We start from the raw sequence: 15,728 nt of genomic DNA on the forward strand, positions 1-15,728 counted from the left end.
ATCAATCTGGTGTCAAAGGGATAAACAGACGAGAGGAATGCATGATGGACTCCTGGTAGTAATTTCTTGTTGATTTATTGGAGATTGGACAGGTTCTGTTACGTACAATCTTTCTGTTAACAGGAGGTTATGGATTGAACTCCTGGTCAAGAAAACTTCCTCTAGGTGCTGCGTCTCTGACATTAAAATTTCCAAACTTGTATTCAAGTCTAAATCGTGGAACAAGCTTGTTTCCAATAACGTAAAGAAAGTGCAGTTAGTGTGTCTTTTTTAATACTTATTATACAACATTTAACAAAAAACTGATTAAAGTAGCGTTTGACAGGTACAATGAGAAATCGCTTTTCGATTTAATGCAGCTTTTGTAAAATTTTCTAAAGCTTTCCCCGAACAAAACGTTTTGTTACCGGGAAACTTGTGGCAACGACCCTAAATAGATTTTTATTGTTAGATAAATAACATTAAAAACGTGTAAATGACCAATGTCAGGGAGCATCTTCAATGTTTATTGAAATGTTTCCATTACTTGCTTCCCCACATCATCTGTTCGAGCTTAAACCAACTTTGGCATATTGATTTCACCCAAATAATTTAGGGAAGCGCACTACCTGATACCGTTTGAACTATATCTACTGAATGTCGATAGTCGTGAAAAACTCTTTGGGAACTACTTTAAAACCCACAAGTTCTTTACGTGTTCGCTGTATGATTCTCGTGGAATTTCTTGTTTCAGGTTTGATAGTACTGAGTCAAGTGGTAAAATTATTTTTGCTTAATCGAGCGCGAAATAGAATCTGGTTTAACTCAAATGTGTTCAAGTGTTGGTCTTTTGAAATGTTAGAAGAAACAAAGGTAAGTGGAACTGTGGAAAAGTCGCGGAATTTGTATAAACACACTTAAAAATTATTAACGGTAGGAAATATAAACAATATTAATACATAATGTCGTTCAAATAGGGTGAGTATATTTACACTTAAAGTTTAGTTTTAACGCTGAGATTGACTCGGTGCCGCGGTAAACATGTGCTACCATCTTGCAACAAAAATAAACTTTTTTTATAGAAGAGTTCCACATTTCTACACAGCGCTTTCTTTGTTAAAAAATGATAATCAAAAGCGCGCGTAAAATGAACTGTTTTATCTTCAATTATTTACCATCTTATCGCAATGTCAATATAAAATTAAGTACTAAATGTGGGGCAAAATGATTTTCAATTTCCGCCGGAGGTCTAGACCTCATTGCTTCCGGTTTCTATAATTACATGTTAATCTATAACGGGTGGTGTTCTTGCGACCTAAATAAGTATCCAATGATTTAAAGATGATTATCGAATGAATGATGTCAACGACTTGTCATTTCACAACTAAACTAAATAAAACAAAAATTCATATTTAGATAGTTTAACTCATAAATCATGTCGCTAGTGCTTCCAGGATTAATTTGTTGAAAAGTTTTATTGTTCTTTCATGAGTGTTATAAATAACTTTCTTGGTACTCTTTGTTATGAGTATTAAACTGTACAGTTCGGCTTATTTATTATTAAATAAGATCTAAAATTCCCCGCAGCATGAGCGTGGCTCAATTGTTGCTCCCTGCAATATTTAAAACCTAATTTAATATCGATCCAAGCCGCTGCAGCTGAATGGGAATTTCATTTCAGATCTCCAAAAATCCGTTGTGTGTGTTCTGCCTGTCGCCACCGTTTTCAATACGAGCTTTTACACGTCCTCCTGAAAGGTCGGCGTCTCGACGCCTTTCAGTCCGGAGTTGGCGTCGCGGCGACTCTTCTCTTTTCTCGGTTCGTTCACGTTTCAAACCGTTCAAACGACGTTCCTGCGTCTCGCTGACCAAATATCTCACAGGTGAGTAGAAAAAATTACCAATCTCGACACCAGTTGCGGCGGTTTTCTTAAGACGAACCTTGACCTATGCAACTGAGGTACGACACATTTTACAAGAAACGAGACGGAGTATTGGGAAAAACCACGAAACCGAAGCGAGACAACAATATGGATCAGTCACTTATACAAATATCGACCCCTCATTCTATTTTATTCACGAACACGAACCGCCTTCACTTTGACCATTTTTCAACGTGTGTTTGATTGCTTTGTTTGGCAGGATTTTTCGCTAACCGGAAGAAGAAAACTCTTGATTTACCAGAAGTGTTGGAGGAAATCAGAAAGGCGTGGATACCCCGACAAGTTTCAGGAAAAAGGTACGAAATCGCTCGTAAAAAATATCTTAGTCGCGCTCCGTTAAGTATCTGCAGCAGTTTCAGTTCGCGTCTGAGGAGACGTCGAAGCGGAGTGATTACTGAAATCCGATTTTTCAGTTTCAGTTGCGGCAAAGCGATGGAACACAAATGGAGCAAGTCGAGTAGTTCCTCAAACGAGATCCTCTCTCCTGTTCTCCCGAGAAGAAGACTCAGCGCACCTGAAACTATAATGAGAAAGTAAGATTTTGAATTTTTTTTAATAAAAACGGTGACTCACGGTCTAAAATTCCCCTCCTTCAAGCAACCAATCGATGGGAGTGTAGGTCACGCACATCTCTACCGCTGTTTTTATTAGTAATTTATGAAAAGACATGCCGAGCTGCGCAAAAATCTTGCCAAAACCGGGAATATTTACACTATAAATAGCTAGTTTTCTCGATTTGAAAAATTCCTGGAGTGGCGTCTCGATGTAATTAGTAAGGAATTCCTAGTATCCGGCGACACGAAAATATCGCGACATTGAACGCGTTCTAAAATTCGTCTCGACGAAGATCGTTTCTTAAAAAGGGTATTTCCTATAATTATTTTATCGATCTAAACCCGACCGTGACGTGGGTGAAAACTTTATGACCACTAAACGTGTGTAATGGAATAATAAAACTAAATCCTCGGTACTTTCCACGTTCGTATTGTTCTAAAATAGTTTTTTTTAAAGGCACATGCTGGCCCAACGCTCGGAGTCTCAAGACGACGTAGCCAATCAACCGGAAATGAAAATCCACTATCGAAACGAGCTGGAATCTGGGAGTGACTCGAATTTATCCAGAAAGCGAGATCCAGATTTGATGCGGAAAACCACGTTATTGAGAAGATTGTGGAACCATAGTAAACCACTAACAAGTCGATTTTCGGGGTCTTTTTACGAATGGCAGCATTGGTACGGGAAGTTGTACTCTGGAAGATCAACGCACTCGTTAACTTCCGTACATTCGTCCCCGGAGCATCTGAAGAGAGTGAACGACGAGCGGACGCCTCCAAGGAAAATGTCGCCCAAGCACCAAGTCTATGAAATGAAGAGGAAGAACACGGAGAGCATGAGCACCACGACGACGACGACGACACCGAAAACCACGACGGAAACTGATAGATACACGAGTTATACGACATTCTCGGATAATTCGGATTCCGCTTACACTAACAGTCGATCTAATTTCTCCGAATCAACGAACAATAACATCTCGACACCTTCAGAGATCCGCAAAGACATCATGGAAGACACGGAAGTTTCCAACCAAGACTTCAACAACTCTCTAGTGAAGGACCCTCCGTTCGTCAAGTATTCAATAGCGAACGAAATCGCCACGCAAACTGTCGGTACGACGAACGTGAACGTGATTTCGAACGTGCAGTTAAGCCAATCGACTTTAGACTTGATTTTTAGCCAAGTTATGCAAGATGTTAAGAAACAATCCAGTGAGGTTGAAGTTAGTGAGCCGAAGGTAGTTCAAGTGAAACAAATCCCTAGTTTTTTTCTAAAACGTGACGAAACTGTCGATAATTCTGAACATAGTCGGATTGTTAAATGCATGATTGGTAACGTGGGGATCGGGAGTAACTACACTAAGCCGCCAGAACTCCCTCATGTCGCTGTTCCGCGATTCTCTGCAAGACCGCACACTTCTTCCATGGAGGTTAATATTTCTTCCGGAGAATCAACGGATAAGGAATCAGATACTGTTAGTTTAGTTGATAGTTTAGAAGACACGTCGTCACTACGAACGGATCCTACTCAAAGTGATCTCGTCGCCAACAGAAGTGATGTGTCGTTAGAGCTTCCAGATAACAGTGATAAAAAACCGAGTAAACCAACAGCGTTTTTCATCCCCATCGAAATCGACAGCAAAGCCGAATTTAAGGCGGTCTCAGATCATCTTCCTTTGAAAGTTAGAAATAGATTAGCTAGAAGACAACAGAAGCGCGAGGAGAAACTCCAAAGCAAGAGTTCATCTAGAAGTGATAGTAATTACATAAGTGCCAGCGAAAACGGCAACCATATTCGTTTAGTTGACAATAGCGATGTCAACTCCAATAGTTTACTCCCTGAAGTCAATTACGGCAAAGCAAAAAAAAGAAGCAATAAACCTCTTTTGCCTAGCATCGAGTCGTTTAGAAGAATTAAAATCGATAGAAGTAGACACGAAGATAGAAAAGAAACGCGAACTAAACCGATTAAACGAAAATCTGCAAAAGAAAACTCCGAGAGTTCCTATTCTGCAAGAACCAAACAAACGCAGTGGACCCCCAAACTCAAATCTAGAACCGAGAAGTTATCGCCGATCTACACGAGCAAAAACGAATATCTCTACGATTACGGCCCCAGGCGCATCTACCACAAGACCGAATTTAACGACTCCAGCAAAAGAATCGAGATTTTAGAAATCATGGAATGCGTCGACACTGATAAACCTGCGTTTGCAAAATCGAAATCAAAAATTCCTGTTTTAGTGAACCAAAAACTCCCCAAAATCAGTCCGAAAAGCAAAGCTCAGAAGCCGTCTTTTTTAGACCTTGATAGTACTCCCATCAGCGATCCGAAATTGGATCAACTTATCGCGAATATTTTAATCGAGACATTGAACATTCCAGAGATAGCGTCGGTTAGTAAGCAAGAAAACGCGGAAAATTCTCCGAAGTCGGTCAAAACTCCCACGAAGGCTTATCGTAGATTTGACGTTATTCCTGAAGAACTCTCGTTCCAATCGTCGACGGAAAACGACGCTTCTAATAACAACGATTTAAAAAACGACGACGGTAACTATAAAGGCAAAGCTGCGATTGCTGTGGTCAAAGACGAGAACTTTTCGTCGATACCGAAAGGTTGGATCACGTTTTATATGCTTCATAATAATAGAGGATCTCCTGATAGTACGTCCGACGAAGGTATTAATCTTTCCAAAAAGTATCAGGATCCCTAATGCACGTAGATTAAACCAGAGCACAGTTATTTATCGCGGCTATTGTCTAAGTTCTCGATTTTATTTAGGAAAGAAATTGGAGAGTAATGACAGAACTATCAATGAAATGGAAGAAACTGTTAGAAACGAACTGACTTCTTCGTACAGCAATGCAGCCTATGACGTCGTCAAAAGAGACAAATGCCCGTACGAATCCAACGGGAACTACAGCTCTAGCAGTGAAGTCCAAAAAAAGACGTTGCTGCCTCCATCCAATGGACGATACAAGAAGTATAACAGTCAGAGGAAACAAAGACATAAAATTAACAGTGAAGAAGTGGCTAAACATCTCGGTAAGGGGCTAGATTGAGGGCACATTTTTTGTTACATGACTGATATAAAAATGTTAATAAATTTTACATGAAATTAACGATTATGCTAATAAATTTTTTTAACTCATCAACATTTTTTTTACTTGAGGGTTTAAACTCCATAATTCAAGCTTGTGCATGCAGCTGTAGACAATTAATAGGTGCTTGGAACACTGCAAAGGATTTTCGAATATATAATACTTTGTCTTTAAATCTATTTTTACCCCATATGGTGTCGAAGCACCAATTTTTTTTTTAACACGCTTTTCTTCTAGAGTCCAGTAATAGTTTTCGATGCGTGGCATATTTACCTTAATTTCGGGACATTAATACGAAAATTTTCCGAAACATTAATATTAATCTTTTCCATCATTTGTTCTCCTAATCAAAATATCAGCCTTGACCCGCTATCAAGACCTACAAATTTATTCATTAGACATGTTATCGATCCTCGCTGTGGGACGCAAAATCAACACCGCTAAGACAACATTTCCATGATTCGTCCCGATTTTTTAAAACGAACTTATTTTTCCCACTGAAAATAATATGAAATAATAGACGGACACCCACGGAGTGACTCATCGGAATGATGAATCAACTTGTTTTTTTTTACTTGAAATTTCCCTTTTGTTAGGCGAATGGTCCGTCACAGTAAGTGGAACGAACACCTACGGTCAGTTTGCTCCCGATTTGGAAATGTGTCTGAAATTTCCCGATTCGCATAAAAACTACAACTGTCCAAGTCAGTCCGACTCTGGATTGGGTGAAGATAACGATCAGAAGTCACACTTTCCAAAAATCAGCGGGAAACAAGAAATGTACAAATCCCAAGACGAAAGTAAGTCGCAATTTGTGCAGTCATCATCATTTTCGTAGATGAAAATGTTTACATGCAGCCCCAATTACCGGAGATCTCAAGATCGAAAACAACGAAAAGACAAAAAGTATTATTATGAAAAAATGTCGACAAATAAAAAGAGTTTGTTCCAGAGAAGTGAGTCAAGCATCCCATCGTCCAGAATAGAACCACGACAGACAAGGACGAGTACTAGAAGATACAATTTAACACGACCCAAAGTTGACTACCACAAAGTTGATACGCCTAGAAATTCAGTCAATTTGTTTGATGACAGGTACGGAATCAATAATTTGAGAGAGAATAATGATGTTATTTCAGTCATTACGCCGAAATTTTGAAAAGATTTCCTGAGATTTTAAGTATTACAGGCAACGCCATCAATCAAGGAAAGAAATGAGTCTGAGCACGTAATTTTCCAGCGGCCCTTAAGTACAATACGCGTAGAATTGTTTATCATAGTTGTTAATTGATAGAAAAATAGTTATTTACATTTGTAACTATTTACTCACTTTAATAATTACACATGGAAGCTCTCTTTGCTTTTTTCTTCCAGTTTCATCGTTTTTTTCTTAGTAATTAGTCTCGTTCCCTTTTACTACTTGAGTTGTTGAGTTACTCCCTTATTTTAAATATTTGTACCTAAAACTCATTTTAAATTAGGCAGAGCCATCTTCATGGTGTTGGTCCAAAGTTATTGCCGAAAAAAAACAATTCTGGCGACATCTTACAGTGGTCACGAGAAGCAGTTTCAAAACTAGTTTTTGAAACCTTGGCCCTTTTAAAAATCATTTCTTCATCTTCGGTCAGTTTTGAAATATGTATGCAGCGTAATTAACTGACTTGTAAGTTATATTATATGGAAATTGGTCGCTCTAGGAATTTATTGATTATCTTTTTATTTTGAAAAGGGCTTCAAAATTTAACTCGTCATTGATTGAAAGATAAACAAATTGGTGCATTTGAGTGTTTGTTTTTAATTTTATCAGTATTATCATTAGTCTGATTCTAACAGTGTCAAAATTCCAAGGCTTTCTCAATGTGTCATATTTTTCAGTTATCACATTATCAGTTTCGTCTCTACGGTGTAATTAAGAATAAAAAAACAATAAATTAAGTAAACGTAATGAGCTAATGAGAATGACTAATGATATCAACGTGTGCATATCTCCAGTTACAGAATTTTATCAGTTTGTATAACTTTTTATCAATATTTCTCCCTGTATCGCTTAAATAAATAAACAAACGTCACTGTGTCCCTTATCAAATCTTACTATTGATTATTTTTTTATCGTGTGATTAGAAAAGTGAAATTGGTTTATTGTGATTACGCCTGGACGTTATGCAGCCAAATATACACGTCCCGAAATAATGGCTGGATAGTGAGTCAGTAAAGTAGCGGTATGGCCATGGATTTGGCAGTTAAAATGTGGATTATCACGACTAAACTGGTCAACAACGCGTCACGTACCTTTCGAGTTAACCTAAAAGTTGTCTTTTGTTAGAATTATGTTCCAGGAAGGTGTTAGGTGGTGAAATTAATTAAAATGAGTTATATAATGTGTGAAAAGTCGCAAAAGTTATATTGCGAGGAATAATCAATTCATAGAAAAGGTATTTTAATTTTAAGTGTAGACCATCTTTGTTATGTTGCTACTCGCAAGTTCCACAAGCAATCGATGAGGCTGGTGGGGGATATTACATGTAATGTTGTTGTGTCTTACAGAAGAAAAAAATAAAGAAATAGTGAAAAATCGGAGTGAAAAGTGTCGTGAAAAGTTCGAAGAGTGTTTATTGTGAAAATTGTGTAAAATCGGAGTGGATTTTCGTTCGTAAATGAAACCATAGTGACGGCCAGGTAGAGTACCTCGCTAATCTTCTGGAAAGTAACTTTTCCCGAGCTGATGATTATTCAGTGACTTATATCGTGTCCTAGAGCAGTTTTCCTGTGATTTTGTGTGCGGAAATCCAGTGTGGGTTTTTCTTTTAGGACTTAATTATGTAAAATTACCAAAAATGACCACAAAACTGGATAAGACTGCCAGTCCTGTTAAAACTCATGGCAACGCGAAAAACACACCTAAACACGACTCAGGATATGGCTACAAAGAAGAAACCTTCGAATTTGAACCTCCTCCTGAAGCACCAGTCTTCTTCCCAACTGAAGAAGAATTTAATGATCCCCTAGAATACATCAACAAAATCCGAAAATATGCTGAAGGATCGGGAATTTGCAAGATCAAACCGCCTCCAGTAAGTCAGTTTTATGTAGACTTTGAACTAGTGGCAGGGAATCTCCTGCTTTAATTTCAGCTCCATTAATAGCTCTCATGATTACAATGACTTGGCTGCCATGTTTATATCCTTAACTATTCAATTTTCCTTTATTTTCTAGAACTGGCAACCACCTTTTGCTGTGGATGTTGACAAACTCAGATTCACACCCAGAATACAAAGACTAAATGAACTCGAGGTACCCCCAAATTTTTTATTGTGACCTCCAAAAATAACTCTTAATTTTAGGCAAAAACTCGCGTCAAACTCAATTTCCTTGACCAAATCGCGAAATTTTGGGAACTCCAGGGTTCCACACTTAAAATCCCAATGGTAGAAAAACGTTGTATTGACTTGTACACGTTACACAGCATTGTACAAAGCCAAGGTAAACTCAATTATTCTAATCAAATTTTTTTTATCGGTCTTTTTACATTTTTTAAATAGGTGGTTTTGAACAAGCAACCAAAGACAGGAAATGGTCGAGAATTGCCATTAACATGGGATATCCTCCTGGCAAAAGTAGCATAGGAACAATCCTCAAAACGCATTATGAACGGTTACTCTACCCATTTGATCTTTTTAAACAAGGGAAAACCCTCAACTTCGTAAGTCTCACCCACCCTATCAAACACGCTTTTTACACTTTTCTTTAGAAAATGACATCACCACTTAATGAAGAAAACGAAAAAGCGGACAAAGACTATAAACCGCATGGGATCGTAGGCAGGATGGCCATCAAACCACCACCTGAAAAACATGCCCGCCGGTCAAAACGATTTGAAGTTGATGTAACTATTTTTTTGAATTTCCTTCATTTAAGCAGGAAAAACTGATTCATTCAATTCGTGGAAAAAAATGTCAACACTGTTGTGTTTTTCGTTGCATAATGTGTCGACTCATTATTTTCAAATGCAAAGAATAATATTTTGATCCTCTAAGCGAAATATGACAAGTAATCAATATTGAAAAATACATCCTTGCTCAAAAAAATTGGAAATTCCACAAATCCAAGGGTGTTCCGTGTTCGCGTTTATTATAAATGCAAAAAATATTTTCTCTACAATCGCTGCGTAAAGTTGACATTTTGATTGTCATTTTAATTTTAGACAAAAGTATGTCATTTTGACAGGCATTTTAATTGTAAGTAAACAATCGAGTTGGAGCTCCAATCATGGACTTTTGTGAGATTTTACGCATATGTTTGCCGATTACTCGAATTCTAATCGGTGATTCGGCATTGTGAATCATGCAGAAATACTGTCGCTTAAAATATTTAACTTTGTTCGATTATGCTGCAACTTGTTGCAAAAAAAGCTATTATATAACTGACAATATCTCACTTATCGGTGTACAACAAAATATGAATCAGATATTTGAATGGCAAGCTGAATTAGTGTGTCTTTAATCATTTTTTTTGGAATTGTTTAATTAAAATTCGTTAAACTTTGCATGAGAAAACATCGTAAAAATTAAATAACTTATGATTTATAGTGTTTCTCAAACATACGATAAAATAGATGTTAAAATGACTATAAAAGTGCGAATTATTTAATTTTATTGCAACAAAATGTGCGTTTTCGTCTTCGAGCAGTTTTCCAAAGTGATTGATGACTAAATCAATCCTCGATTAAACTGACATTTTGTGATTTAGATATGAAAACTTCCAGACTAAATGGCGGTTTATATTATTTAACCGAGTATGGAGTAATTTTTGATGTAAAACAGAATAGCTTGTTGATTCTAAATCCGAGGTCCCCTTTGCTTAATTCAGAATCAAAAATATTTGAAATTGTTGCTCCAGTGAGTCACTTTATTATTTTGCGTCGTGAATCTGCTTCTCCAGTTCAAGTTCCTTAGATCTGTATTTTTTTTGTCTCGTGAAAGTTCAAATTATCTTTTGTTGTGAAACACGAGGCACTGTTATCGGTAAAACAGGTAAACTGATTCAAATGTTTACCTTTGTGATCAATCTGACGTTTTTCCTGCTTAACTGACCTAGTCGACCGTAAGTTCACGAAACGTTTTTAGCCAAAGTTGGAAGAAGACATAAAAGAAGAGTGTAAGGATGAAAACAAAGAGCTGAAGCGTCTTCAGTTCTACGGAGCGGGTCCGAAAATGGCGATTAGTAAAGATGAAGAAAAGAGAAATAATAAAGCAGTCAATTACGATTTTGATCCTGTAAGTGTTAAATAAGATTTGTTTCTTCGTTTTGCAGGTTTTTTATTTATAGTTGGCGAAGTATGTTTGTCACAATTGTAACCGTGGCGACTCGGAGGAATATATGTTGCTGTGTGATGGTTGCGATGACAGTTATCACACGTTTTGCCTGATGCCACCACTGAACGAGATACCGAAAGGTGACTGGCGTTGTCCGAAATGTGTCGCCGAAGAAGTGTCCAAACCGATGGAGGCTTTTGGATTTGAACAAGCCCAACGCGAGTACACTTTACAACAATTTGGGGACATGGCTGATCAGTTCAAATCCGAGTACTTCAACATGCCTGTTCATGTACGTTTTACTCACTTTTCTTCAATCACACACTACTGTTGGTTTAGGTGGTACCAACGGGCGTCGTCGAGAAGGAATTCTGGCGCATCGTCTCTTCAATCGATGAAGACGTTACTGTCGAATATGGCGCTGATCTTCACACAATGGACCACGGCTCGGGCTTCCCTACTAAAACCTCTCTAAACTTGCTACCGGGAGACAAAGAATACGCCGATTCTGGATGGAATTTGAACAATCTCCCGGTTTTGGAGAACTCAGTTTTGGGTTATATCAACGCCGATATATCTGGGATGAAAGTTCCTTGGATGTACGTCGGGATGTGTTTCGCTACTTTCTGTTGGCACAATGAGGATCATTGGAGTTATTCCATTAATTATCTCCATTGGGGCGAAGCTAAAACATGGTATGGAGTTCCTGGGAAAATGGCCGAAGCGTTCGAAGAAACCATGAAATCGGCAGCACCTGAATTATTTCAGTCACAACCGGATTTGTTGCATCAGTTGGTTACTATAATGAATCCAAATATTTTAATGAAAGCTGGAGTTCCTGTTTTCCGCACGGACCAGCATGCGGGGGAATTTGTTGTTACTTTTCCGAGGGCTTACCATGCGGGATTCAATCAAGGGTGAGTTTACAATTCCAAGATTTACTTCCAATGCTCAACACGCGTGTAATTCCAGATACAATTTTGCTGAAGCTGTGAATTTCGCCCCCGCTGATTGGCTGCGAATGGGCCGAGAATGTATTCTACACTACTCAAATTTGCGCCGTTTTTGCGTATTTTCCCACGACGAACTTGTCTGTAAAATGGCTCTGGATCCTGACAAGCTGGGACTGACAATCGCCGCCGCCACATACCAAGATATGTTACAAATGGTGGAAACTGAAAAAACCCTCCGAAAAAATCTCTTGGATGCTGTAAGTTTGTTCCAAATTTCTTCTGATTCTTATCATTTCATTTAGGGTGTGTCAAATGCTGAACGTGAGGCTTTTGAGTTGCTTCCTGACGACGAGAGACAATGCGACACATGTAAAACTACATGCTTCCTTTCTGCAGTAACGTGCAAATGCTCACCTGATGTGCTTGTTTGTCTTCGGCATTATGCTAATTTATGCAGTTGTCATCCAGAAAACTACACTCTTCGTTATCGTTACACGTTAGATGAGTTACCTGTTATGCTAAAGAGTTTAAAACTCAAAGCTGAGTCGTTTGATCATTGGGTTAATCGTGTGAAGGATGCTCTGGATCCGAAAACTCCTAAAACTCTAACACTGCAAGAGCTGAAGGCTCTGTTGAATGAAGCTGACGGAAAGAAATTCCCAAAGTGTGATTTGCTTCAAACTCTGACAGATGCAGTGGAAGACGCTGAGAAATGCGCCAGAGTTATCCAACAATTAGATTTAAATAAAATGCGTACAAGAACTCGAAATTCATCCGACACTAAGTACAAACTGACGTTAAAAGAGTTAATTCTGTTTCATGAAGAATTAGATAGTTTAGTCTGTGTTTTAGAAGAAGCGAAGAGTATTAAAGAGTTACTAGAAGAGACTAAAAAATTTGAAACGACTAGTAAAAATTTGTTAGATTTGAAGTTGAGTGAATGCTCGATTTCAGACTTAGATGCCTGCATTAGTCAAGGAAATAATTTATGTATAGAACTTCCGAATTTACGTAGTATTAAAATAAGGTCACGTCAGTGCAATTGGCTTATGGACGTCTTGTCGTACAAGAAGAAAACGGAGGTTTTGGGACTTGAGTCGATAAAAAACGTTATCAAAACCGGAAGCCAATTACCACCCAATCCGGAGATTGAGAATGAATTGAGCGAACTACAAACTTTACTCGCAAGAAGTGAAGAATGGGAAGAGAAAGCTCAAGCAATTCTCAAAGACACAGGAAGCGAAGTGCTCATAGAAGTCGACAAACTCCTCAAAGAAGCCGGACAAATCAATTCGTATCTTCCATCAGAAGAGTTCCTTTTTGAAGCCATGGATCGCGCTCGAGATTGGTTGCGACAGCTTGAAGAAATGAATTCAGCAGAATGTTATCCTTACTTCGACGACATGGAAGAGCTCATCAAGAAAGGTCATCAACTAGCTCTTCATTTAGTAGAAGTGAGCAAGTTGGAGTCGTACCTCGAAACTGCAAACTCTTGGAAAGAGAAGACCAGTCGCGCATTTTTGCGGAAGAACTCCACGTTTAATTTGATGGAGGCTTTGTCGCCGAGACTTAACATGACTAGCGGCCCGAAATGTCGAAGGAAAAACCAAGAAGACGAGCATGGTATTTTTAACTTAACCAGTGATATGGACCCAGCGACGGTGGTGTCTTTGTTTAAAGAAGCCGAACAAAAAGAAATGGAATTAATTAGGACAGTACGTGGAGCAAATATGGAGAAGAACATGGATCCCAACGAGTCAGCCTTGTTCTGCGTCTGCCAGAGGAATTTATTTGGTCTGATGATGCAATGCGAACTTTGTAAGGACTGGTTTCATTCTAATTGTGTCTCCCTTCCTAAAGTCGCGTCTTCAAAGTACAAAGGAAACTTCACAAGCGTCGCACTTCATTTGGGATTCAAAGACTGTAAATTTCTCTGTCCCAATTGTTTCAGAACGAAACGCCCTCGCTTAGACGCCATTCTCTTGCTGCTAATGTCGCTGCAGAAGTTGTATGTCAGAGTACCAGAAGGCGAAGCTTTACAAAGTCTTACTGAACGTGCAATGAACTGGCAAGACCGTGCAAGACAACTTATGCAACAGCCTGAGCTTGAAGCAGCTAAAAACAAATTATCGTCTTTCAGTCAGAAATATTCGGAAGCAGCAGCGAAACAAAGAACCGAGAAAATCATCACCAGTGAACTTAAACGTGCTTATAAAAATCCAGAACTCCACCAGAGGGTACAGGAGATTGCACCCTACAGCGGAGTTAACCAAGAAGACCATAAAAATGAAGAAACTAACATCACAGACTCTTCAGATGATTCTAAAGGATATGCATCTGCAGATGATCGAATGGGGGAACATGCATATTCGTTACATTTCCCAAAGTTTGATAACAATGAGTACCAACTACAGATACCCGCTGATATCAAGAAACAAATTGAAGAACTTCTAATGGAAGGAGATTTGCTTGAAGTTTACTTAGACGAAACTTTCCAGTTGTGGAAGTTGCTACAGGCGTCACGAGATCCAGAGAAAGAAGCGATTATGATTGATTTTGATGTAAGTACCATATTATAAAACTTTGCTTTTACTCACCGATTTTTTCAGATGAATTCGAAGACAACGCCGGCAAAGCGCGGCCGCAAGCGTCGTTCTGACGAAGTGGAGATGTTGAAGAAGACGAAAGCGAAGAACGAAATCGAAACTAAGAAACCCAAACCACAGAAAACCAAAGAAAACTCACAAGGGAAGAAGGAAGGAACGCGTCGTAAAGGTCGTCGTCGTCAATCAACAGGTTCTGAAGATGATGACGAAGATAGTTGTGCGGCAACTGGATGTCTCAAACCTTCAGGAGACAATGTCGATTGGGTTCAATGTGATGGAGGATGCGACAAATGGTTCCATATGGCTTGTGTTGGTTTGTCAGCGCAGGATATTTGTGAAGACGAAGACTACATCTGTATGACCTGTTCACAAAATACCTATGGAACACTGAACAACATGGATAGTTTGTCATCTGTTAGTTCCGAATGTTCCACTCTTACCCAGCCTTCCACATCTAAAGACTCTGTTCAGTGCAAATTTTAGTCATAAATGTCCAAGAGTCATCTTTTGGACTGATATGAGTATTTTAGAGTATAGGTAATGTATACACTGTTCAGTTGTGATAATTTACGATAAGAAATGTAAAAATATTTTCTTGTATCATTATCATTTTTACTTCATAATTATGCTTTTTTGTATAGATTTTTCTTCAGTTGTATTGTTCTTTTTATTACAGTTTAACTTCAGTTCATTAATTTGGAAGTTTTTTGTACAGATGAGCGAGCTGTAGCTAAATTCATTCGACTTATTATAATTTTATTTATTTATGTTCGTTTATTTCTTTTCTTTCTTTGTGCATCATTTACGCGCAATAGAGATTATCTATATTTTTATATATTTTCTTGTTTTATCATCATAATTTTTTTGAATAGTTATAAGGAAGTATTATTAATAATAACATTACTGTCCCTGCATTTTTTTGTCAATAAATACTTTTGGATACTAATCGATGTTTTTTTATTCTTACCAAATCACTCATTAGAATTAAACTATTCATTGTTCTCTTTATAATGAATAATAATAAACTCAATCCATAATACATTTTCATAGCTTTTCTGTTTTTTATTGACTTGTAAAATGAAACAGGAACGTGTATTTTATGGTCAAATGCCACACAGAATTTCCTGAACATACGATAGAAGTTTTCTTCATTAAAAGGATTGTCAAAACTCCAACAGCTGTTATGCTATGAATGCTATGATGAGGAAAACTTAAACAAATAAGTCAAATGTGTTATAATTTTCATGTTGGTTTTGGCGCCTGCACATCAGACAAC

The 15,728-nt window shown here is 38.0% G+C and overlaps 2 protein-coding genes across 2 annotated transcripts; both read left to right on the forward strand.

Moving 5' to 3' along the window:
- The first annotated feature begins 645 nt into the window (after positions 1–645).
- Positions 646–6,935, forward strand: LOC148167590 (uncharacterized). Its single transcript, XM_088047820.1, has 10 exons — positions 646–852; positions 1,661–1,862; positions 2,122–2,218; positions 2,336–2,455; positions 2,934–5,177; positions 5,245–5,525; positions 6,178–6,381; positions 6,420–6,487; positions 6,534–6,676; positions 6,721–6,935. Exons 1-10 carry the CDS (start codon positions 706–708, stop codon positions 6,797–6,799), a joined length of 3,585 nt encoding a protein of 1,194 aa, XP_087903946.1. The 5' UTR covers positions 646–705; the 3' UTR covers positions 6,800–6,935.
- Positions 6,936–7,794: 859 nt separating this feature from the next.
- On the forward strand, positions 7,795–15,398 carry Kdm5 (Lysine demethylase 5). The gene is made up of 11 exons (XM_088047349.1): positions 7,795–8,652; positions 8,795–8,872; positions 8,923–9,061; positions 9,121–9,281; positions 9,330–9,464; positions 10,705–10,854; positions 10,907–11,185; positions 11,233–11,810; positions 11,866–12,103; positions 12,149–14,407; positions 14,456–15,398. The coding sequence occupies exons 1-11, from the start codon at positions 8,416–8,418 to the stop codon at positions 14,933–14,935; spliced, it is 4,734 nt and encodes a 1,577-aa protein (XP_087903475.1). The 5' UTR covers positions 7,795–8,415; the 3' UTR covers positions 14,936–15,398.
- Positions 15,399–15,728: the final 330 nt, after the last annotated feature.

This window comes from Gnatocerus cornutus, chromosome 10 (assembly GCF_029298725.1).
Source record: "Gnatocerus cornutus isolate USDA-ARS CGAHR chromosome 10, icGnaCorn1.1, whole genome shotgun sequence".
In the NCBI taxonomy this organism is placed as follows: domain Eukaryota; kingdom Metazoa; phylum Arthropoda; class Insecta; order Coleoptera; family Tenebrionidae; genus Gnatocerus; species Gnatocerus cornutus.

Bases quoted from the DNA above. Each gene is read 5' to 3' on its own strand.
- Kdm5 (XM_088047349.1), top strand. From the start codon at position 8,416: ATGACCACAAAACTGGATAAGACTGCCAGTCCTGTTAAAACTCATGGC. The intron at 9,282-9,329 runs GTAAGTCTCACC...ACTTTTCTTTAG, and splicing joins AAGGGAAAACCCTCAACTTC to AAAATGACATCACCACTTAA. The intron at 11,186-11,232 runs GTACGTTTTACT...CTGTTGGTTTAG, and splicing joins ACTTCAACATGCCTGTTCAT to GTGGTACCAACGGGCGTCGT.
- LOC148167590 (XM_088047820.1), top strand. From the start codon at position 706: ATGATTCTCGTGGAATTTCTTGTTTCAGGTTTGATAGTACTGAGTCAA. The intron at 853-1,660 runs GTAAGTGGAACT...ATTTCATTTCAG, and splicing joins AAATGTTAGAAGAAACAAAG to ATCTCCAAAAATCCGTTGTG. The intron at 1,863-2,121 runs GTGAGTAGAAAA...TTTGTTTGGCAG, and splicing joins GCTGACCAAATATCTCACAG to GATTTTTCGCTAACCGGAAG.